Genomic DNA, 24,185 nt, shown 5'->3' with positions numbered 1-24,185 from the left:
CAATCCTTCCCAGCATCAGAGTCTTTTCCAATGAGTCAACTCTTCCCATGAGGTGGCCAAAGTACTGGAGTTTCAGCTTCAGCATCATTTCTTCCAAAGAAATCCCAGGGCTGATCTCCCTCAGAATGGATTGGTTGGATCTCCTTGCAGTCCAAGGGACTCTCAAGAGTCTTCTCCAACACCACAGTTCAAAAGCATCAATTCTTCAGCACTCAGCCTTCTTCACAGTCCAACTCTCACATCCATGCATGACCACAGGAAAAACCATAGCCTTGACTAGACGGACCTTAGTCGGCAAAGTAATGTCTCTGCTTTGGGAATACCAGACCACTTGACCTGCCTCTTGAGAAACCTGTATGCAGGTCAGGAAGCAAGAGTTAGAACTGGACATGGAACAACAGACTGGTTCCAAATAGGAAAAGGAGTACGTCAAGGCTGTATATTGTCACCCTGCTTATTTAACTTATATGCAGAGTACATCATGAGAAACGCTGGACTGGAAGAAACACAAGCTGGAATAAGATTGCCAGGAGAGATATCAATAACCTCAGATATGCAGATGACCCCACCTTTATGGCAGAAAGTGAAGAGGAACTAAAAAGCCTCTTGATGAAAGTGAAAGTGGAGAGAGAAAAAGTTGGCTTAAAGCTCAACATTCAGAAAACGAAGATCATGGCATCTGGTCCTATCACTTCATGGCAAATAGATGGGGAAACAGTGGAAACAGTGTCAGACTTTATTTTTTTGGGCTCCAAAATCACTGCAGATGGTGATTGCAGCCATGAAATTAAAAGATGCTTACTCCTTGGAAGAAAAGTTATGACCAACCCAGATAGCATACTCGAAAGTAGAGACATTACTTTGCTGACTAAGGTCTGTCTAGTCAAGGCTATGGTTTTCCCTGTGGTCATGCATGGATGTGAGAGCTGGACTGTGAAGAGCCTTGGGCCCTGGGTAAACAGAGGAGAGACATCCTCTCCCCTTTTGTGGCTTAGTCCAGCGGGGAGCCCAGAATGCAGATTGTCTTGTATAACTGATCACAAGGCAGTTTACTCCAGGGAGCCTGGGGGCTTGGAGAAAGGTGGCTAAAGTCAGCCTGGAAGAACCGTGAAAAGTGTTAGAAAGTTAAAGGGGTTGAGCTGATAACTGAGGACCCCAAAAGAAATCTTCTAGCCAGATAAGCAGGTAGAAGAAGGAAGGACATGGGCTGTACAATGCATATGGTTGGGAAATAGCATCTCTGCCCTGGGGCAAAGCGGGGCTGGAGAGGAAACCAGAGCAGAGAGGAAGTTGGGCCAGCAGGCACTCGGGAGACTTGAGAACCGAGTCCAGCTCCATACATTTCTCTGCTGGCGAGGGGAATGGATTGGACACGGGAGCAGAGGGCAGGGGGTGAGGCCCAAACACACGGAGCTGGTGAGGAAGCTTCAGTGGCCGTTCAGGGAGAAGATGACGCATGTTTAAATGAAGGATATGTGGTGGGGATGAAGAGAAGTCAAGGAGCTGTGAGCTGCAGCTGAGCTGGTGGGCAGAGGAGGTGGGAGCGTCTGGGTTGGCTGCCATCTTTCTGGCTAAAGGTGCCAGGCTTCAAGCTGGAGTTGCTGAAGCCGGAGCAGGCGTGGGCAGCAGACGCTGAGCCTGGCCCTGTTGGCTTTGAGGTGGAGGAGACTGGGTGGGAACTGGATTTAGAGATGGGAAGGTGCTCCAGAGGGCCTGAGTGGAGTTGAAGATGTGAGAGTCATCTCTGCTCAAAGTGAAGTTGAAGTTGAAGTTGAAGTGAAGTTGCTCAGTCATATCCAACTCGTTGTGACCCCATGAACTGTAGCCTGTCAGGCTCCTCTGTCCGTGGGATTTTCCAGGCAAGAATTCTGGAGTGGGTTGCCATTTCCTTTTCTGCTCAAAAGTGCTCTCAAAGTGTTAGTCACTCGGTCGTGTCTGACTCTTTGCGACCCCATGGACTGTAGCCCGCCTGTCTCCTCTGTCCATAGAGTTCTCCAGGCAAGAATACTGGGGTGGGTAGCATTCCCTTCTCCAGGGGATCTTCCCCGACCCAGGGGTGTCTGTTAAAACGGGAGAGGATGGGCTTAGCCAACATGAGGGTGGAGAGGCAGTGGGCGGGCCCAGGCTGGCCTGAGGGAATGCACGTGAGCAGAAACGGGAGGTGGAGGTGCTCAGTGTTGGTGCCAGGTAGGTGCCCACAGCCGCCCCTTGTTTCCCCCCAGGTCCGCAGTGCCCGCTGCCCTTCAGCGTGGCTGATGTGGCCGGCGGGGCCGTCCTGTGCGAACATGCTTTGGGCCTAGGCGCAGCCGCTAGGCAGCGGTGCCAACTACGATGCGGCCGGGGCTACCAGAGCGCCTTCCCGCCAGAGCCACTGCTGTGCAGCGTGCAGAGGAGACGCTGGGAGTCCCAGCCGCCCCAGCCCCATGCCTGCCAACGTGAGTGGCCCCAGAAAGGTCCGCCTGGAGTCCCGCTCCCCACCTCCCCAGGGCTCAGGGCCGAGGCCTTCGTTTTCCCACCTGAGGGTAGCGTGTCCATGAGAGCCAGGTGGCATCAGAGCAGGACAGAGTGCTCAATGCAGCATTTTCTTCTAGAACGATCAGCTGGGCTTCCCAGGCCCCTGGGGCAAAGCTTTATTTGTGGCTCCTCTGAGACACATTCCGTTGTTTCTGGCTCCCATGGGTACTATTCTCAAGGTGCAGTTGCTCCAGTTGCCATGTTGGTTACTATGATTCTGACAAGCTCAGAGTTGCTGATCTGGCTTCTGGGGTCACAGTGATACTGCCACAGCAGCCTCTCCCTGCCCCGCCTCCTCCTGGTCCAACTGTAGCTCCAGACTATGGCGTCTGTTCTGATCCCTGTGGACTTGGGCCGTATTTAAATATGGGTAGCTCCTTCCTCCTGCTCACACAGCGAACCCACTTTCACATACTCGTGGCTGTGAGGCTACACCGAACTCCGACTGTGTCCGCCTAGGCAAAGGCTGGCTGTACTTACTCACGGCCAGGCAGGGCAGGGGTCAGCACAGGGACCAGTGGTAGGTCCACCCAGGGCAACAGGAGGGACGTTCAGGAGAGAGACCCAGATTCTGGGACTGACTGTCACAAGGCTCTGGGTGGCCGGCAGGGGGGCAAAGGACACAAATTTGTCACAAAGCATTCTGAAATAGAGAATGCTATCCAGAAAAAGTTCAGAATATGATTTGGACAAATAAGTGACTTGTCCCCCTGATCTGGACTGAGTAGCTAGGAATCAGAGCTAAATTTGTCATGAGTAAGGGACTTGGGGGAAGAGAGGTGTGGGTCCTGAACTCCTAAAATGGAGTGCAGGCTTGCTGTGTACATTTGTGCAGGTTGTGCACTGCACAACTTTAGTCTTGCACTAGGCTGCGGTAACCACTCTGAACTGGCCAAATCAGGCGGCATGGCCCTGTTTGAGTGCAAGGTAGTATGGAAGATTTTCCAAGAAGAATGTCCAGGACCTCAGCCGGGGTTTAAAGGCTGAGGCAGGACTGAGCTTGCAAGTGAGGGTGCTAAGTAATTTCAGAGAAAAGCTGGCATGCTGGGAAGTAGTTAGACCCAGAGGGTGACAATGCAAGATGGCAGCACTTGTGGATTCCAAGTAAAATGAAGAAGGGTCAGTTTTTGCAGAGAACAAAAACCAAAAGAACCCCATAGCTCTTTGCCCTTGTCTGCTGACCTCTGGTGCTCGCCTGCAGGGCCCCAGTTCTGGCAGACTCTCCAGACCCAAGCGCAGTTCCAGCTCCAGCTCCCTCCAGGCAAGATGTGCAGTGCCGACTACTCGGGCTTGCTGCTGGCATTCCAGGTCTTCCTGTTAGACGAGCTCACAGCCCGCGGCTTCTGTCAGATCCAGGTATGTGCCCACAAGTGGGGCTCAGACTGAGCTCAGGGTCACCGGGCAGAGAACCTCAGGGCTCAAGTGAACCTACAGTTAAACCCTCATTCATTTCACCCACTGAGACCCAGGATGCTAAAGCAGCTCAGACAAGGCTAATGACACAGAGGTAGAGGTGGGATTGGTACCCGTCTCACTGGCCATTCTGTCTGCACACAGATGCTACTAATGTGTGCCGAGCACTTAGACTGGGCCAGGCACTCTGCACCCCTTGGCATGGCTTAGCTAATGCAGTCCTCATGGGGACCCTATTATTACCATTTTGTGATGAGTTAAAATAGTTGGGCAGTCACACAACTGAGAGATGGTAGAGCCACAGAATCCCCTGCTTCTACACAGCACCTTCTCATTCACCTTCTCATTCACCTCTGATGCCCCAGCTTCTGATAAACTGACACCCCCAGGACTCCACACAGAAGCTCCTGGCAGTTGCCTTTGAGAGAGCACGATGCAAAGAGTGCACAGTGAGGCTCGTGTGGATCTCCGGCCCTGCCTGGTGCTGCCCTCAAGTTAACCGGGTCCTACCACCATCCATCCTCCCACCCTGCCCTGCAGATGGTCAGCGGGCACTGTGGGGTGTGCTTAGGTGGGGCAAGAAGCCAGGCTGCGTGGTCACACTGGAGGAGCCAGTGGCTGCTTCCCGGGAGGGAGGGTCGTGTCCTGCTCGGTCTTGAGAGGACTTGGGCAGTTGGCAGAAATTGTTTCTCCAGTGAATTATGACCCCTTGAATTTGGAATGTCTGAGCTTTCTTTATCTGTGTGTGTGTGTGCATGCGCGTGCCCTTTTTATTATTTTTTGAGAATCTTTACATTTTTTTCTAAGTATTTTTTTTTAGTCTATCTTATTTTCACATGTACATGTATCTGTAGTTTTTCAATCCTTTCCCCATGTACGTTGGCTCTTAACGCCACTTAACACCTCTGTCTACAAGCTGTGTGACAAAGGCAGGCGATTCAACCTCTCTGGACCCAGAACCTCAGTTTCTGGCTCTCTCAAGGCTGCGCCCTCTCAAATGGCTCCCACGAGGCGGTGGGGGCGCAGAGCAGGCTTTCAAAGGACAGGGGAGGGCCTGGGAGTTCCAGTCGCCCCGGGGCCAGCTCCCAGGTCAAGAGGCAGTCTTGTTCTCTCCAGGGCCTCCTCCAACAGTAAGATAAGCCAGTTTCAGTGCCCGGCGTAGGCGCGGCAAAGCTGGCTCCCGGCTTCATGTTCCTGAACTCCCGTCTGCATCTCCGTGCAGGTGAACACGGCGGGAACCCCTGTCTCCATCCCTGTCTGTGACGACTCCTCGGTGAAGGTGGAGTGTCTGAGCAGGGAGCGGTTAGGAGTCAACATCACATGGAAACTGCAGCTTGCGGACGTGCCCCCTGCCTCTCTCCCGGACCTGCGGGACGTTGGTATGTTTTCTTACACTGCTGCCCGGAGACCACGCAGACTCCTTGGGTCTCAGTGTCCCCGTCCGTCGGATGGAGTCCGTGCGGCCCCAGCGCCTCCCTGTGGGGCCAGAGAGCCCACCACGTGCCTGGCCCGTGGGTGGAGCTGGTTACTGAGAAGTTTATAAAAAGCAAGAGTTCTGGCCCATAGCTGACTAGCGCTAAATATAATAATACCCTCTGACTGCTTTTGAGAATGTTTTCTGGGCACAGAGAAGGAAGACACATGTGAGAAAGGGGACAATGAGGTAAGGTGAGGGAGTCCCTGTTGGTTTATAATTTTTGCTCATTCTACTTCTAATCAGAGAACTTCTCAGACCACTGACACTGTTTACACCCATCAGGACACTATTTGGAACTGCGCAGTGATGGTATGGATGAATTAAGAATAGAAAGACTTAAGAGGGAGGAGCGTGGACTTTATGATTGTTATTCTGAGCCAGGGTAGGACACAACCCATGGTCTTCTGACTAGATGGTGAGAACTTCTCCTATTTCTCCTGCACTATCTCGTGGCCAGACACCCAAGGTCAGGCCTGGCTGGAGCTTGACCGCTGCTCTATGAGGGAGAAGTCGAGGAAGAGACCAGAGTGTAACCCAGGAGGCAGGCTGCATCTCAGCCATTCTGCAGTGCTTGTGACAGTAATTATTAATACCACTCCTCCCCATAGCATTATGAACTGTGTTGTTGTTATTTAGTCTGTAAATCATATCAGACTCATTCGTGACCCTGTGGACTGTAGCCCACCAGACTCCTCTGTCCATGGGACTCTCCAGGAAGAATACTGGAGTGGGTTGCAATGTCCCTCCCCAGGGGATCTTCCCGAACCAGGGATTGAACCTACATCTCTTACGTCTCTGCATTGGCAGGCGGATTATTTACCGCTGAGCTGCCAGAGAAACCCCAGCATTATGAATTAAGAGCCCCTTTTTGTTGTTCTCTGGCAACAGACTGCACAGTTTGGGTGTGTTTGAAGCTGCAGATGGATGTGATGTTTATTCCTGGCATCTATGGCCTGGGGTTTCCTTCACAGCAGCCATTGTGGTGGGGACGTTCGTTGCGTGCTGGGGTGTCCCAGCTCACAGGGACACCCCAGATGTGGGGCTTGCCCACCTGCTTCCTTCCTAGGAAACCCTCGTAGTTCCATAGCTGGAACGTTGCCAGCTTTAAGCTGAACATTGAGGTGGAGACTCCACTTTGCCTTCGAGCGGCCCCATCACGTCCTCTCTTGTAATCCCCACCAACCTCAAAAGCGGACTTCCCAGCCCATTTTTCAGATGGGGAAACTGAGGCTCGGAAATGGTGGCTTGGCAAAGGCTGAGACAGTTGTATACCTAGATAATGCACCTTGGATGAGTGACTGGGGTCATGATATTCTCTACCAGCGAGGGTCACATTGCATGTGTGCTTGCTAGGTCACTTGAGTCATGTCTGATTATTTGCGACCCTGTGGACTAGAGCCCACCAGGCTCCTCTGTCCGTGGGATTCTCCGGGCAAGGACACTGGAGTGGGCTGCCATTCCGTCCTCCAGGAGATCTTCCCCACCCAGGGATGGAACCCTTAGGTCTCACGCCTCCTGCACTGGCAGTCAGGTTTGTACCATCAGCACCACCTGGGAAGCACTGAGGGTCACACTGCTGTCGCAGAAACAGCATGAGCTGGAGGCCTGGACTGGAGTCCTAGATGTCCTTCTGATTTTGTGTGACTTTGGGTTAATCAATCCCCTTCTCTGAACCTGTTTCTCCCTCTGTAAATTGAGATACTGGGTAAGGCCTATGTCTCCTTTCAACGTGGACATCCTGGGAAGCTCTGCACCTGGACCAACCCCGGTGGGAACAGTGAGGCGACACCCCTGTCTCCTCTTGTCTTGCAGAGGAGGCCTTGGCTGGCAAGTATCTCGCTGGGCGCTTTGCAGATCTGATCCAGAGCGGAACATTCCAGCTTCATCTGGATTCCAAAACATTCTCGGCAGACACCTCCATCCGCTTCCTCCAAGGCGACCGCTTTGGCACCTCTCCCAGGACACAGTTTGGGTGCCTGGAAGGATTCGGCCGAGTCGTGACCACCAGCGATGCCGGTCAGGATGCCCTGGGCTGTGGTAGGTGCCTCCTGTCTCCCTGGACCGCTGTTACTGGGCCATGCCAGTTGGGGGGATGGCCACAGAGCTCTGAGGGAGGTTATTCTGACATGCAGAGTGGGGAACCCTTCATTCATTTATTCAGTGAAAGCATTTCGGATGTCCAGCTGTGAGTGTGGGCATGTAGTTATCGCCCAGCAGGTAGCAGCCAGAACTGGGAGCAGCATGGCAGAAGGAAGCAGCCCCATGTTTGGGGTTATCCATCCTCTTCGCCCTTGCCAAGCGCAGACCTGCAGCCTGGGCTGCTCTGTGTTTATGGAGAAGGCCGGCATCCACCCCGCGCATGCTCTGTGACTTATCCCAGTCTGGTTACAGCAGCACCTTTCTCACCGCCATCCCCGGATGGCCAGCAATCAGCCCAGGGCACGGTGGCTCAGGGGCAGTGAGTCCTGGTGGATGTCACGGGGCTCTTGGCCTGACACACGAGCAGCCTTGGAAGCACCCTCACTAGCCCGTGCCTGCCGGCTCCCGGAATGGAAGCTCTATGCATTTCCTGTCGCTGCTATAACAAGTGGTCGCAAGCATCATGATTTAAAACAACACCCGCTTATATGCTGCTGTTCTGTGGGTTTGAATTCTCACATGGGCCAAATCCAGGTGTCGTCCGGCTGCATTGTGCTGGAGGCCCTGGGAGGGAATCAATTTCCTGAGTTTTTTCCAGCTTCTAGAAGGTGCCCACATTTCTCGGCCCTTGGCTTCCTTCCATCTTCAAAGCTGGAAGTGCTGTAGTTCTCAGGCTGTTCCTGTCATCACAGCTCCCTTGGATGCTTCTCTCGCTTCTTTTTTTTTCAAAGGAATGGTTGTTTAAATTTTTTTTTTTTTATCTATCTATCTATTTATCTTTGGTTGTGCTGGGTCTTTTTTGCTGCATGTGGGCTTTCTCTGGTCGCTCAGGTGAAGGCGGCTCTTCCTTGGGGCGTGTGGGCTTCTCTCTGTGGCGGCTTCTCTTGTTGTGCAGCATGAGCTCTAGGACAGACAGCCTTCAGCAGCTGTGGCTCACGGGCTTGGTTGTTCCTTGGCATGTGGCATCTTTCTGGACCAAAGATCAAACCCATGTCCCTTGTGTTGGCAAGTGAATTTCCATCCACTGTACCACCAGGGGAGTCATTTCTTTCATTTCTTTTATTTAAATTTGTTTTTTATTTTATTTTATTGGAGTGTAATTGCTTTGTAGAGTTGTGCTAGTTTCTGCTGTACAGCAAAGTGAATCAGCTGTATGTGTGACTACACACAGCTGGGTCATCCAGCACACTCTCCCTCTTTTAAGGCCAGTTGACTAGTGACCTTATTTCCATCTGCAACCTTGGACTCCCTTTGCCACGTGTCCTCACGTGTTTACAGTTTCCAGGGACTAGGACGTGGACCTCTTTGGGGGCCATTGTTCCATCTCCTACCGAAGCTTCCAGGGTCTCACAGTGAGCAGCCTGCCTCCCACATGATGTGAGACACAGAGGCTTTTTTATGGAGCTGAAGAGAGAGAAGATGTTTTTCAGTTATTTATTTTTCCACTATTTATATTGGTTGCCACACAAAAGCTGCAAGGCCTCTCCTCTCATGAAATCCATGCCAAATTCTAAGCTCCACACTAGATATCACATGTTGCTAACTCAGTGCAGAAACCAGAGACAATGCTTCTTGCTAATGTTTACAGAGGATCTTGCAGTTGACGAGGCATTGTCACCAATACTCAGGCATTACAGTCACCCCTGGTGGCAGGTCATCCCCACTGGACAGGTGAAGGGGTGGAGGCCAGATTAGGGGAGGCCATGGGTCTGCAGTGCCCAGAGCAGGGCTGACTCAAAGAAGGGGTTTGCTTCTCTGTGGATGAGTCACCCTAGGTCCTCTGGGACCAGCCTTCATGATCCTTCCACCTCGAAGAGCTGCCCAAACAAAGAGAACAAGAAGCAGAAGCAGGAGTGGATGGTGCCACCCCCCAGGGTGGGTGAAGTAGGGCCACTACAGTGGGGGTCTCTGCAGCACCTGGCGCTGGGTCTTGAGTCTCGCTGTGAAGGGCCCTGGGCTCCACTGCCAAAGAAATGACTCGAGTGTGTGTGAGGGTGTGTATGACTATGTGTGAGAGAGTATATAAGAGAGTGTGCGTGTACATCTGACTGTGTATTGTGAGGGTGTGGATGTGTGAGATAATGTGTGTGAGTGTGTGAGTGTGTGTATGTGTGTGAGAGGGTGTCAGTCTGTGTATATGTGTGTGTGTACATTTACGTATATGAGTGTGAGTGTGTGCGTGTGTGAGAGAGTGTGAGTGTGTGTACGTCTGGGGGTGTGTGTGTGATTGTAGGTCTGAATGTGTGTATGTATGAGTGTGTTGTGTGTGTGTATGTGTGAGAGTGTGTGTGAATGTGTGTATGTGTGAGAGTGTGTGTATGTGTGTGTGTGAGAGAGAGAGTGTGTGTGTGTGTGTTGGGAGGAGGGTGTTTTTAGGATCACCCCAGGGGGTGATAAGGAGGTCTGAGAGCCCACTCTGAGGCTCAATGACCTCGAGTGTCCCCTCTGGAACACGGGGCCAAGAGGTGGGGCAATAGGAGATGGTGAGAGGGACCTGCCAAGTGCTGGTTCCCCATTTCCTTCATGTAAAATAAAGGGGGTGGCCTGGAATCTGGGCCTAGGTTTTCTCTAGGGACCTTGATTGATGATTAGATGAGCACTTCCTGTCTCCCAGGACAGACAGTCCCACTCAAGTAGGAGATGGGAGGAAAAGCTGAACCAGGAGAGCAGGCAGACTTTCCTGGTGGGTGCTGAGCAGTGAAGGACTGGGAATCAGAACCTGGCCTGGGGTGACCGGACTCCAGAGAGTGGGAGCTCCAGAGTGGGCTTGGGGAAGGGGCCGAGAGAAAGGTCTGGCCGGGGCTGCAGTTGCTCCAGGAGGTGGCCACCTTTCTCTGTAAAGAGCCAAAGCAAGTCTTTTAGGCTTTGCAAACCATTCTCTTTCTGTCTCGAGGACTCAAGTCATCCATAGTGGGGAGAAAAATGCTGTGTTCTAAGTAAAAGTTCATTTGCCAAACAGAAGGTGAGCAGTATTTGGCCTGAAGGCTGCAGTCTGCCCATCCTAGCTCTACATAAACCTGCATTCTGTTTTTCAACTGCGGCAGCTTTTTATTGATTCACAAGGAATTGTTGAGCACATCATTCATCCCCACCCCTTACTCCAAATGCTCAGAAAGGTGCAGAATGGATCACAAAAGCAGTACCAAAAGCCCCAGGTTTCCTCCAGTATCCATGATAACATCCATCTTCTACTGAGTTTCTGCATTGCTCTGGTCCAGAGAGTCCAGTGTCTTTAATCCGATGGGATGGACAAAGCAGTGGGGGGAATACAATTGACAGTGTCAGGAAGCTGGAAGTCTTGGAAGTCAGATAGATCTGGGTTCAAGCCATGGTTCCACCACTTTTGCAGTGTGAGTTCTTGGGACACTGCCCATCTTCACTAGAAATCATCTGGAAACCAGGGACAGTAGTATCTATTTCATGGGGGGGTTGCAATTTGCATAGCAGAATATAATCGATACAAAGCATGTCTATTCACACATAGTGAAACTTCAGCAGATGGTTTTGTTGTCAGTTGGCTACGTGAGATTTCAACTCAGCTGTGCTGGTTCCAAAATCTTTGTTCTGTCCTCAGATTCACAAGTATCCCTTCTCAACAAGGGCTCTTGGTGAAATCATACCCTCTGATACTTGTATCTGTTCTAATTGACTCTTTTCCCTTCTGAAGCGCATCTGGAACACAGCTGTGAGGCTACAAGCAGAGCATTGTCCTGTGGAGATGAGGCAGGGTTTCTGTGTGCCGTCTTGGGGGGCTAATCTGGATGGTCCCCTGGGAGGCTGGTGACTCAGGGGCACCAATGGGAGTGTCTGCCTCCCGTGACTCCATCAGGCAGGGCCGTCTTGACCTACACAGTACCTGCTGCAGGAGTGGGAGGCTTTGTTTGCAACTCCCATGGGGTCAGTTACGTTTACCCTCTTGCCTCAAGGCCAGCCAAATGGCTTTCCCTTGGAATTACCTACAGGCAGCCTTCATGCCAAATTGGCCCGTTAAGGAGAATCCCAGGGAAACTGTCTGGATTTTCCATTTTCGCTCTGGACAACATACACTCACTCATTCACTGCAAGTTTTTATTATAGAGCTAGTTCTCTATGGATTTTTTTCTGAAGTAACAAGTTACGTCTTGTTTCCTTCTCCCCTTCCTCCTTTCCTTTCTTCCTTCTTCTTTCTTCCTCCCTCCTTCTTCCTTCCATCTCTATCCATCCGTCCATCCTTCCATTCATCCTTCCTTCCATCCATCTTTCCATCTATCTCATCCAAACTTTCAAAATGCAATTATGTGCCAAACACGTAATGTGAAATACTCAGGGAACCAAAAGTCATAGCCCTCCTTTCAAAGAGCTCACAGTCTAGCTGAGGCAGGGTTAAGTGAAAAGACAGCTAAAATATCATGTGAAAAGCTTTTTGCGTCATAGTCAGGGAAGTCAGAGAAGGCTTACTGGGCTAGCAAAGGCTGGTGAGTAGAAATTGCTGCTTGGATAAGAGCAGACAAGCAGTGGTGTGTATGTATGTGTGTGTATATGTTCCCCTGTGTTGAGGCTGCTAAAGTGATGGACACTCCAAAAATGGAGATTAGTGCAAAAGCAGGCCATTAGGAAGTGCTGAGGCTTTTATGGGGCCAGTGCACACACAGAGTCGGACACGACTGACGAGACTTAGCAGCAGCAGCAGCACGTGGTTCGTGCAGTCGGAGAATGGGAGTGTGGGGAACGTGGCAAAAGACGGAGCCGGAGTGGTCGGCGGGGACTAGCGTAGAGGTGCCTAGGGGCACAGCAAGGGGCTTGGTCTGGTGGGGTCACAATGGGGGAATTTTAAGTTGGAGAGTGACAGGGCCAGGTCAGGGATGGGCTTGAGCAAAGCAGGCTAAGGAGGGAAGGACTGTCCCCTGTCCTCAGGTAATTTTCTTCAGCACGAATGTAGCTGCTTGATTTGGGGACCCTGGGATCCGGTTGGCAGGAGGGATGCCATAACCCCAAAGCTTTGCAAAACTCACAGCCTCGGGCCAAATGGCCTCATTTTACGGAGGAGGGAACTGAGGCTTCAGGAGTTTTCCATGAGGGGATTTAACTGAATGATAAACACCCAATTGTTTCTGTGAAGAGGACCCATCTGCTAGAGGAGGAGGCTCACCATGATGTTTACAAGGGTTCGTTTGGGTGGAAAAGACACTTGACGTCAGAGATGGAGAGAAACACAACACGGCTTCCTTGTGCGTGGTCGAGAGCCCTTAAGTTTATGGCAGCAAAGATCTCAGCTTTCATTTTTCTGCCCCTTCAGCTGCACCCGGGGTTCGGAGGCAGCAATTCAGGCTGGCTGCACAGGTTTTGTTTTCCTTCAGCAATGAACTTGGAGACTGCTTTAAAAAAACCCCCCAGCACAGAGGTAAAAATACTAGAGATGATCAACAATGTGACTCATAGAAGTAACGAAACTCCACTCTGAGCGAGGGTGTGCATGGCGCCGGGCAGGCCGGAAAACACACCATTCTGTTTCCAAGATGGGCCTGGGTTTCTGATTTACTCAGAAACACTACACGCATATGCATACGCAGGAGAGTGGCTGTCAGATCCATGCGGGCTCCGTTCTAGCACGTACAGGCTTCATTTCTTTGTCAAAAGAAGGTGGTTGAATTGGTGGGTGGAGAAAAGGCTTTGGTTTGGTGAGAATGGGACTGAGATCCCACCTGTATCTCCTCGCTGCCTGGTTGAACTTGACCTTGAGCATCCGTTTTCTCCAGACTAAAATGGCGCTGAAGCCTTTTCCATAAGGTGGTGATGGTGAAAGGTGGCTGGTGACACGCCTGGCACTGTGCTTGGCATATTCTATAACTTTACTTCCCCACCGCCCTTGGTAGTGGGCAAAGGGCCATCATGCATGAATGTTCTGAGGTTCAGCTTTCTCATCTGTGAAATGGGGGTAACGTGCAAACTCCTGTATGTGTAGGGGCGATGTACACGCAGTAGGTACACAGAGGAGCGCCAGGCACCAAGACAGTGCTCCCAAGAGCGGGCATGCTTTTGACTCCCACCCTCCCTGAGTAACAGCTCACTTCTTCTGGAAGTTACTTGACAAACTCTCAGGAGCCCAACCCTGGGCCGAGAAAAAGGGCAAGAGGGGACCTCTTTCTGCCATCCCTTGTCTGAGCTGTCTGAATCAGTGTGGCCACCGGGAAGCAGAGCTCTTGGATGCCAACTTAGAACCTTTATGAGACGGGCGTCTGTCCAGTTTGGGTTTCTGTTTCCCAGCTCGTATCCTGTTGGAGGAAGCACAGTAGGAAGGGCTGCAAGTGTTAGAGTCAGCGGGACGGAAGGCCCTGAGAGTCTGCAGACTGACAGGAGCGCACAGGCAGGAAGCAGAGGAGGGGAGGGAGGCGTCCAGGGTGCCGACAGGAGCAGGTCCCCACTCCCAGGGTCACACCTGGAGTTTCTGAGGAAATCAGAGCCTCAACACCCGGACTGCGAGGGCCTCTGCTGATCCCGTGCCCTGGGCATCTCACCTCCCGGTGGCCCCAGGTCTCAGCCCCGCCATCACTGAGTGACCCAGAGGAAGAGGCCATGTGAGTGGAGTGAGACGGTGCTGGACAGTTGAGATCACCCCACAGGGAGGGCACCCTGTGTAGAGAGAGCAGGAGTTGAGGCTACAAGGAAAAACTCCCTCACCTGTGGACTGAGCACCTTGGAGTCTGCATTGTGGTACCTGCTTTCTGCACATCACTACCGCGCTCCGGTGGGATAACATAATGAATCCCTCTTTTACAGAGAGGGCTTTCCGGGTTGCTCATTGCTAAAGGATCTGCCTGCCAGTGCAGGAGATATGGATTTGATTCCTGGATTGAGAAGATTCCCCTGGAAAAGGAAATGGCAACCCACTCCAGTATTCTTGCCTGGGAGATCCCATGGACAGAGGAGCCTTGCAGGCTATAGTCCATGGGGTTGCAAAGAGTTGGACATGACTTAGTGAATAAACAACAACAAATGTTATAGAGGAGAAAATGGAACCCCAGAGTAATCCACAGTCATTTAGGCACAGGGAGGAGGGGGACTTTATTGGGTCTGTCTGACCTCAAAGTTTGCACCCCGCACTGTTCTCCACCGTGTTCCCATAGCAACCTACGGATGGGTGCTCATCTTTAAAGATGTTCTCCAACTTCATCTCATGACATCCTTCTCTTTGTCCACTAACCTCTAACTCAGTAGCTGGCTCTGTTTGGCTTTTCTCTTTCCATTCCTTGAAGAGTCCAAACTTATTCCTGCCTCAGGATTTTTGCACTTGCTGTTCCCTCTGTCTGAAATTCTCTTTTGCATCCTTGCCCGGCTTACTCCTCACTCATCAGGTCTCACAATTTGCCTCTCAGAGGGGCCTCCCTCACTATCATGCCCTCTGCTCCTGCTTCATCTCACTTGCATCTGACATTCTTGTCAGACACCCTCTCATCCTACCAGCCCATCAACTCCTGGAGAGCAGGAACCTTGTGGACCTTCTTCATGGCTTATCCTCGACTCTTGGAGCCGGATGCACAGTGCATTCTCAGTGGGCATTTGCTAAATGAATGAGTTCTTGTCTGATTTTGAAATTTCACAGATCCAATGCATTCTGAGGTTGTAATTGTATAGCAGGTGTCTTATTTTTTAACCTCGTTGCTCTGTTGATCTCTTCCAGTCAAGTGTCCGGAAGGAAGCTATTTTCAAGATGAGCAGTGCGTTCCCTGTCCTGCTGGATTCTACCAAGAACAGGCAGGGAGCCTGGCCTGTGTCCCCTGTCCTGAGGGCAGAACTACCATTTATGCTGGAGCTTTCAGCCAGACCCACTGTAAGTCCTAACGGGTCCTGCCACGAAAGAGAAACCCTACAGTGCCGTGCGAATACAGCAGGACACCTCAGCCTTGGTACTCCTGGAATCTGGAGACAGACAGGTCTTCATTTGGGAGGGCTGTCTTTTGTGTGAGAGGATGTTTATTCAGCAGCATCACTGGTCCTTACCTGTCAGATCCTGGAAACACCTCCTTCATGCACACCAAATTGTGACAACCGAACTGTCTCCAAACAATGCCAGATATCTCTTAAATGGGGGGCAAAATTGTCTACCCTTGAGCACCACTGGGTCCATAGCATAATCAAAGGGGCACCACCTTTGAATGTCTCTGCTCTGTTAAGACCCTAGGCCAGACATTTCACTAGTGTTGTCTCAGTCAATCCTCCCAATTTTCCTTTGATAAACATTATGAGCTCAACTTTTACGTGTAAGAAAGCCAAGACTCATCTGATGAAACTTAGCTAAAGTCGCTCAACTAGTGTGAAAGTCGCTCAAAAAGTGATATAACCGGCCTTTGATCTTGGTATTGTCTGATTCTGAAACTTCTGATTTTTGTAAGTCAGTGTTATCAGATTTAGAAGTGGAAGATGTTTTCCACCTACGGTCACCACCGCCGTATAGCTCATATTCCCTTTCTGGGCCTGTGGATCTGTCGGGTCTGTGTGTATACGGCGGCCTTCCCGTATGTCATGTGATTTCACTCGGTCTATTTACTTACCAGTCACCTGGGGAGGGTTGGGTTTTCCCTCGCAGGGACCCATAACTTGCCTCGTTGTGCATCTGTTCATGATAGCCTGAAATGGTGTCAACGTGAGGCTACTACTATTTGAAATCTGAGTTGTGTTTGGAGTTGTAAAACAGTTAATCAGAAGAGATCAAGTCCCCTTCTGTGATAGAGGAGATCTTCTTTGGTCAGGAGAGCAGTGGAAATAGGGCGGTATTTCCAAGGAAGTAAGATCAGAGGAATTCCCGAGGCTGGAAGTCGGCATCCCTTCTAGAGAAGAGATTCTTCCCTGGGAACACAGCGTCCTTGATGTCCACACGTGGGTTCCAGTCACTGCAGTCTGGGATGACGTGAGGTGCCATCACACGGCCCGAGGAATCCTTTCTGGGAAGGGGTTCCCTGCCATGCTCTGGTCCTTATTTGTGGAGGGCATGCTGCATACACACACAGTGGGCAGCTGAGCAGGAGGTGGGGGCTCCGGACCCCCACCCCAAATGCATTTGCTCCCCTTTGCTCCCTACTCTCCCTCCTACTGTTTTGACCTCGGGAGAGTCACCTCCTTTCTCTGAACATCCACTTCCAGACATGGCAGATCAAGACCAGATATGTATTTCTATTATACATCACAGTATCAAAGCCCAGGGTGGGCCGGGCAGGCTTGTATTACATGTCAGACGCTGAGCAAGACACTGGGATATAACAGGAAGCAGACCCAGGTGAGGTCCCTGCCCGCTGGGGAGGGAGGCAGACAGCTGCGAACCAGTCGTTCTGCAAGACTGATGGAAATATTCATTGCACTCCCGGCTCTGAGCAGAGGTGCGGGTCCAGGGGGCAGGGTATGACACTCGGGCGTCAAGGGATGTCAAGGGACTTCCCTGAGGAAATGAGGACTGGGTGGCAAAGAGTTAAGTAGGCACCAGGAGAAGAACCAGGGAGCAGAGTCGGGGTCGGGGTCCAGAAAATGGTATCAGAGCCGGTGGTATCCACTGATGTGGACACACAGGTGCAGCTGGAGGGTCAGATGGGTGGGTCCAGGTCACAGAGGCCCTTGTGGCCCAAAGGCGAGCCCAGACATTGTCCTTTGGTCAGGGTGGGGACACTGTCAAGTTTGAGGCTGGAGGAGTGTAGCTCAGACATGGGACTTGGATATCTGATCAAGGACTGGGAGCTGGGCAGATAGGGGACCCCAGAAGCACAACACTGATAGTTTGTATTTTTTTGGCCATGCAGAACCAGAGATCGAACCTCTACCCACCCCTGCCGAGGAAGCATGGAGTCTTAACCACTGGACCACCGGGGAAATCCCAGTGACACTGATGGTTGTATTCATGTTTGCTTCCAGGTGTCACTGACTGTCAGAAGAATGAGATGGGCCTGCAGTGTGACCAGGACGGCCAGTACCAAGCCAGCCAGAGGGACAGGACCAGCGGGAAGGCCTTCTGTGTGGACAGCGAGGGGCAAAGGCTGCCCTGGACAGAGGCAGAGGCCCCACTGGTGGACGCTCAGTGTCTAAGTACGTGCAGGCCACTCCTGGGGACAGAGCGTGCAATCCCACTGGGCTTTCTAAAATGGGAGAGACATGTAAGATGTGTTTGTCCCCAGCCTTTTATTTTGAAAACTCCTAAACTATGTAGGCGTTGAAAGATTAATAGGATGAAAAAATGTTTGTCACCGAGATCCAAAAATTGTTATTGTTTTGCTCTCTTACTCTCTCCTTTAATCACTGGAAAAAAATATTTCTGGCATCATGAAACCTCACCCCTAAGTACTCAGCCCCATGAGGAATGAATTTAAAAATCATTCATCTGCTGAGGTTTCCTTTCTTGTGGGCAGCTTGCCCCCAGAAGTGGTCAGTGTTTCTCCCTCAGTGGGATGTCAGGGGAAGACTTGAGGGCCAGTCCTTCTTCCAGAACTTAGTTGCTGGGTGACTCAGGGCAAATTGCTCAGCTTCTCTGAGCCTCATCACTCCAGCAGCCTCCTGCTCACTTCCTGAGACACAGTGAGGGTCAATATCATCCTATGAAAATGACAAACGTTCACTGAGCCCAGCTCTTCGATGAGATAATGGATGCAAAAGCCCTGAGTGAGCCGACGGGTGTCCTACAGTCCCAAGTGCAATGGGACGGGGCTTGCTGCTGCTGCTAAGTCGCTTCAGTCGTGTCCAACTCTGTGCGGTCCCATAGATGGCAGCCCACCAGGCTCCGCCGTCCCTGGGATTCTCCAGGCAAGAACACTGGAGTGGGTTGCCATTTCCTTCTCCAATGCATAAAAGTGAAAAGTGAAAGTGAAGTCACTGAGTCGTGTCCAACTCTCAGCGACCCCACGGACTGCAGCCTACCAGGCTCCTCCGTCCATGGGAGTTTCCAGGCAAGAGTACTGGAGTGGGGTGCCGTTGCCTTGGTGCCCCTTATGGGTCTTGTAATGCTGGGCAAGTCCCCTTCAACAGTTTCCCCATCTGCAACATGGAGATGAAATGGCTTAGCAAAGAACTAATGCATGCCAAAGATTTGTGCAGATGTGTCCATGAACAAACTTTCATGTCCATGGATAAAATCTCATGGCAAATCCAGTGAAAATCTTTATTGCTTTTTTCCACAATCCCTCCTCTTGGGCAGAAATAGCAGTCAGGGGAGTTAGAGCTTTAAGGACAGTTAGAGCTGTAAGGACTCAGTTAGGCAGATCTTTGCTGTCTTTTACAAATGAGGGAGAGAACGTTCTCAGAGGGAAGGCCACTTGCCCAAGAACCGTGGTGATGACTGCTGTTCTGAGTGCTTGCATCTTAACTCCAGCCCTCTTTGCATCCCTACCACCAGCTCAGCTGTGTGGATTGTAACGCACACTTTGTAAAGCATTTCCTGGCTTGCTCTGGCCTGCATTCATCTGGAGCAGAAAAGCTCATTCAATCAGTGGCATCAGAAACTTTTACAAGGAACACAGCTCAGCTTTGCCAACTTTGATGACGCCTCCCTGAGGTGCTGTAGGAATAGCCTCCAGATAGGTCCTCTGAATCTCTGGCTTCCTAAGCAAAGCTCCAAACTTACTCAGCAAGAATACTGGAGACACAATGAATGAATGGCTCTAATTATCTGGGCTTCTTCAGAACTTATGCTTCTTAGATGGCTCAGTGGTAAAGAATCCGTTTGCCAGTGCAGGAGATGCTGAATTCACAGGTTAGATTTCTGGGTCAGGACGATCCCCTGGAGGAGGAAATGGCAACCCACTCCAGTATTCTTGCCAGGACAGTCCCATGGACAGAGGAGCCTGGCGGGCTACAGTCCACGGGGTCACAAAGAGCTGGACACGACTGAGCGACTGAGCATGCGCGATCAGAACACTCTCCTAAAAGGCGCATAAAGAAGGGGATTTTCCCAGCACCTGAACTCCTGTGGCCAGTTTCACAAGCTGTGGAGGAATGGTGACCAGATAGGGTGATGCGCCTTGATGCTGACCTTTAATGCTTTTCCCAAGACATCTGCAAATACGTGACGTATGTAAATTTGTAAATAACTATGAGGCATGTGGGATATTACAACAAGAGGATGTATACATTTGCATCCTAACTCAGTATTCCAAGGACTCCTTGGTAACTCAGTTCATAGATTGTTTCCATTCTCTTTGTCAATGAGTTTTTCCTTAGAGCTCTGCAATGTCGAGATCTCCATCACTGTGGTGTCTCTTAGGTGAAACCCAGCAGATTCTGTAACTGAAGTGCTGGACTTACCGCATTTATGGCTCCTGAGACTACTTTAATTGGAAACTGAAAAACTTTTCAAATTTTATTTAGTCTCCTAGAAGGCTGTGAGCTTGTTGTCCATACCAACCAAGACTTAGGGACACTGGGCTGAGTGTAAGATGGTATTTGCTGGACTGGAGCTTCTGGTCCCTATAAACAAAATATCAAGGAGTACAAAAAATAAAGAAGAAAGGAGGAGATGGGAAGGGCTGATTATGGTCTGAGCACATGAACGTGGCCACTTCTAAGAGCAACGAGGGCCATTTTGTAAAATGAGTTTTTCCCATCAAAGTTTCTGAAGGCTTAACGCCTGTCATTTCTGTTATATTAATACCCACCTCTCCAATTCCCACTCCAAACACACTTTCCCCTCCCCCAACACTTATTATGAAAACTGAGACCAGGTTGCTTAGGATGGCCTTGAATGTACTGACATGATGAAAATCAACTCAGACACGATCTCGTTTTTAAAGCAATGGGTGTGTGTGAGAGTGAGGGCTTACCTGTGTTGCACTTAGTTGCTGAGTTGTGTCTGACTCATACATATTTATCACCACATTTTCAAAAAAAATCAGTACTCATGTACCTCAGGGCTTATTTTTTCATAGTTACCTATAAAATATTGGTGCTTTTGAGCATTTTGGCTTGTAAAATGAGTTTCATTCCTTGAGAGCTAGTTACCTGCCATGGTTTCTTTGCTTGGTAAAGGGTGAGTTCCAAGTTTCATAGCCTTGAGAAATTTTATTTCTTCCTCCTCTCTTGTCCAGTTCCATGAGCTCGTGACTGTGTCATTGTGACAGATAAGAGCTCAGGTGTGTTGATGGGACCCAGATAAACAGATGCTTACGTATCATTTAGACAAATGCTATCATAAAAATGTCTGAGCCACTTGATGCATATTCAGACTTACCTGAACCCATGTGCACATGTTTTGTCTTTTAAAAATAATTTACTAAAAAAAAAAAAAAAAGAAAAAAATAATTTACTTCCAGGAAGAGATCAAGTTGTTTAAAAATAAACATGAGATATCATAAATATTTTATTTGTATCATTATAAATAATTATGAGATATCATTAGCATTCAAAGATAAGGACAAAGAAATATAAATTTATGTAGAAAATCAGTATCAATGTGAAAAAGGGAGTTGTGAGGATTAACATATATTAGATATTCTTCTTACTTCCAGACAATGAGATGAAAAAAAGGAGACATGATGAGCAATAGCTCTGTGTTAGCTATGAGGCAGCTTCTGGAACTACCTCTTCAAAGGGAATTTGTCTTTTTGGAGCACCCGTGTGAGCAAACGCAATGGGTGGAAAGTGACTTCTTGACTTAAATCTCCTTCTGGCTTCTCTGCAGAGACCCCAGACTCTTCAGAGTCAAGTTTCACGGATATGCTTACATTTCAGTGATGCGGAAATTTGAGAAGCTTCCAGAATCTAAGGTGGTCTTCAATGCTGATGTGGCTGTGATGGTCAGGTCTGAAGTTCCTGGTTCTGAGTCCTCACTGATGCAGTGCTTGGCAGGTGAGGGGCAATGGGGGGCCGGGCACGTGGGTAGTGCCATAGGAATACACGGTGCTGATCTTGCAAGACATGTTAAATACAACCTTCGAGATCATAATCAAATATACTTCTTCAGAAATACTCTGTAAATCAACTAATTTCCAAAATGTACATCTAACTCATAATTTTAGTTCTGAGTTTATAGTGCATCTGCTGCCTGCCAAGAATGAGGCTCGGCCAGATGTTAGGGAAGAAGCACTGAGGGACATTTGTTCTTTGTAGAGCATTTAGTCCAGCTCAGGAGATGCAGCTGTCTATTTCAAGGGTGAGGCCAGAGATGAATAATAACAATTACCACATATTGAGCATTCATCTTTACAAGAATTTTCTAATAATCCTCCAGTCCTCCACGAGTAGTCATTGTTACTCTGTGTGTGTGTGTTTGGAGGGCAGGGAGTCGGCATCTGTGTCTGTCTGTCCTCTGTATCGCCTGAGAGACAGGTGGGTGACTGTCCCCTGGTTCTTGCAGACTGTGCACTGGACGAGGCCTGCGGCTTCCTCACGGTGTCCACAGCAAGATCAGAACTGTCCTGTGATTTCTATGCTTGGGCAAGTGACAACATCGCTTGCATGACTTCCGATCGGGTGAGTTGTGGCAGCCACATGGAAGTTCTGTCTTGTCTGTCCTACATCAGAAATGCCTTCATTGAATCCACACCACTCTGAGCAGATGATGGAATGAGATTATCAATAAGTGGTCCCATGTTACCTCCATTTCTTCAAAATGATGGGATTTTGGCAAACTGAAACTGCAGTGATGGCTCAGGATGAAGCTGACATAGGGACTGTTCATCTGAGCAGCATCATTTCCTGATAGATTCATCAGAAGAGGGTCATAGTAATGAGCCCCTTCCCTCTGTCCCCCACCAGCTTGTCTCACTGGGCAGCTTGGGTCACTGGACACACCAGGACATTGTTCAAAGTCCCAAATATCATCTGAGTCCTGGACTCCAGCATTCTTTCTCATTGTAGAAGTAAAACATAATTATAATTTTAAAAAGGAAAAGAAAAGTTAAATATTAGAACCACATGAAATTGTTCTTTCTGTAAGTCAAAGCTGGTAGGGTATTGGCAGTTTCAGCAGATGGGATCAGGGCTCCTGTAATTTGGGACCTAAAACTCAGATCGTTTCTACCTGCAGGAATGTTTCCTGCTTAAAGGCCTTTCTTACCTCTCCATACCACCATGCATTCAATGAGTTTGATTTTTATCTAAAAAGCAAGAAGAGTGATTGCTTTCCAATAGCCTTTGTTTTAGCTTCTGCCCTCCCCAAATTCCCAAAACTGAACTGGGAAACTCAAAGTTGGGTAACTTTGGAGGAGGCAAAGTACTAGAAACAAGACACAAATGAATACAGATTTACCCTACCAAACCCACATAGCAAGAGCGCTGGAACTAGAGATCAGAGATAAACGAGAACGACATGATTTACAGAAGTCAAACCTCCTTATTTTCAAGCTAAAGAGTCTTCCCTTGATCCTCACTACGTATGCCAAACAAGGTCTTCCACAGGCTGGCCCCTGCCTCTCTCTCTCTCCCACCCAACACCTGCCTCCCATCCCTGTAACAGACAGTCCCTGAGAACCACTGGACCTAGTTAATCAAAACACCTGTGGGATCCCAGGTCTCCATCTCTGCCATATCCTCTGCTTAAAATCCCCCTTCTCTTGTTTCCACCTGACAAACTCTTATTTATACATCAGAACCCACCTGGATTCACTTTTTCTGGGAAATTTTTCTAGCTTCTGTTTCTCAATAGAATTAACCTCCCCTCATCGCCATCGCCCCAGAACACCTAAACTGGCAATGTTGCCCAGGAGCTGTGTTTGGGAAATGAAATCCAACCAGGATTCTTATCCCTCTACTCCATAATTAGCTGTGTGGATTTTGCAATCTACTCATCCTCTTTAAGCATGTGTTTCCTTATTTTAAAATGCACATATCAATAACACCTACCTGATAGAGCTGTTTTAGAAGTTACAAGAGATAATCCTCCCCCCACCTCACACACAAAGAATTAAGCACTCCTTTTTCAGGGGTAATTATCTCCTCTTTTACGACAAGTATCTTTGCAGCTAACACTCTGGCTGGAATTTGCTGCTTACCTGTCTGTGCGATCCAGGAGAAAGGGAGAAATTAAGGAGGAGGGTTCCTCTCTTATTTATCTCTGTAGCCCCTGAGCCTAACCTTGGGTAGAGTTTGGTCAACGTTTGCTGAATTCGTTATTATGTTAAACACCACAGGACTTTAGTGGAGCTTCTTTCCATCTTCAGAGTGAAGACGTGCTGGGGACCTCGCAGACCACCAGCTTTGGCAGTCTTCAGTGTCAGCTGAAAGTGAGGAGCAGGGAAGGAGACCCTCTAGCTGTGTATTTGAAAAAGGGTAGGTTGATGAACTGGATGGCTGGCAAGGGGGGCGGGGTGTGGAGGGGGCGCAGTGGCCCACTGGCTTCACGTGTTCAGTGTTTGGAGCTTCTTTCCCACAGGGCGAGTTTAGAGGGGAGCCACATTGCCCCTGGCCCCAAGGGATGGGGGAGGCCCTCCTGCTGGTGAGAGGCTGAGTTGCAGAGCAGACACAAAAGCTACAGGCAAAGTCAGCTGAGTCCAGCCCTGTGCCCCGTGCAGACCCGTGAGTCTGCCTGTCATTCCCAGTAGGGCCATGGGCCCTGAGCTCCTTGCAGCTGCCTGTACCAACCCTCCCTCTCAGGGAACTCCACCCCACCCCCCTTCCTCTCTGTTCTTCCTGGAAGCTCACAAGCAGTCCAGACCTCCACGCACTTATCTTTCTCCGCCCAGCACTCAGGACCGCC

General features: G+C 49.9%; 1 protein-coding gene across 1 annotated transcript in view; it reads left to right on the top strand.

Annotated features, from left to right (window-relative positions):
* TG (thyroglobulin) overlaps positions 1 to 24,185 on the top strand; it is a 231,788-nt gene that overhangs the window by 32,505 nt on the left and 175,098 nt on the right. The window contains exons 17-25 of the mRNA XM_040262090.1: positions 2,223 to 2,435; positions 3,716 to 3,870; positions 5,150 to 5,306; positions 7,217 to 7,441; positions 15,201 to 15,350; positions 17,420 to 17,590; positions 21,221 to 21,337; positions 21,846 to 21,961; positions 23,650 to 23,758. Of these exons, the coding sequence (XP_040118024.1) occupies positions 2,223 to 2,435; positions 3,716 to 3,870; positions 5,150 to 5,306; positions 7,217 to 7,441; positions 15,201 to 15,350; positions 17,420 to 17,590; positions 21,221 to 21,337; positions 21,846 to 21,961; positions 23,650 to 23,758 (1,413 nt within the window). The remainder of the gene's footprint in view (positions 1 to 2,222; positions 2,436 to 3,715; positions 3,871 to 5,149; positions 5,307 to 7,216; positions 7,442 to 15,200; positions 15,351 to 17,419; positions 17,591 to 21,220; positions 21,338 to 21,845; positions 21,962 to 23,649; positions 23,759 to 24,185) is intronic.

Source organism: Oryx dammah, unplaced genomic scaffold (genome assembly GCF_014754425.2).
Source record: "Oryx dammah isolate SB20612 unplaced genomic scaffold, SCBI_Odam_1.1 HiC_scaffold_19, whole genome shotgun sequence".
NCBI classification, from domain to species: Eukaryota; Metazoa; Chordata; class Mammalia; order Artiodactyla; family Bovidae; genus Oryx; species Oryx dammah.
The sequence above is the reverse complement of the archived record's forward strand: the minus strand, read 5'-3'. Positions and strand labels throughout refer to the sequence as shown.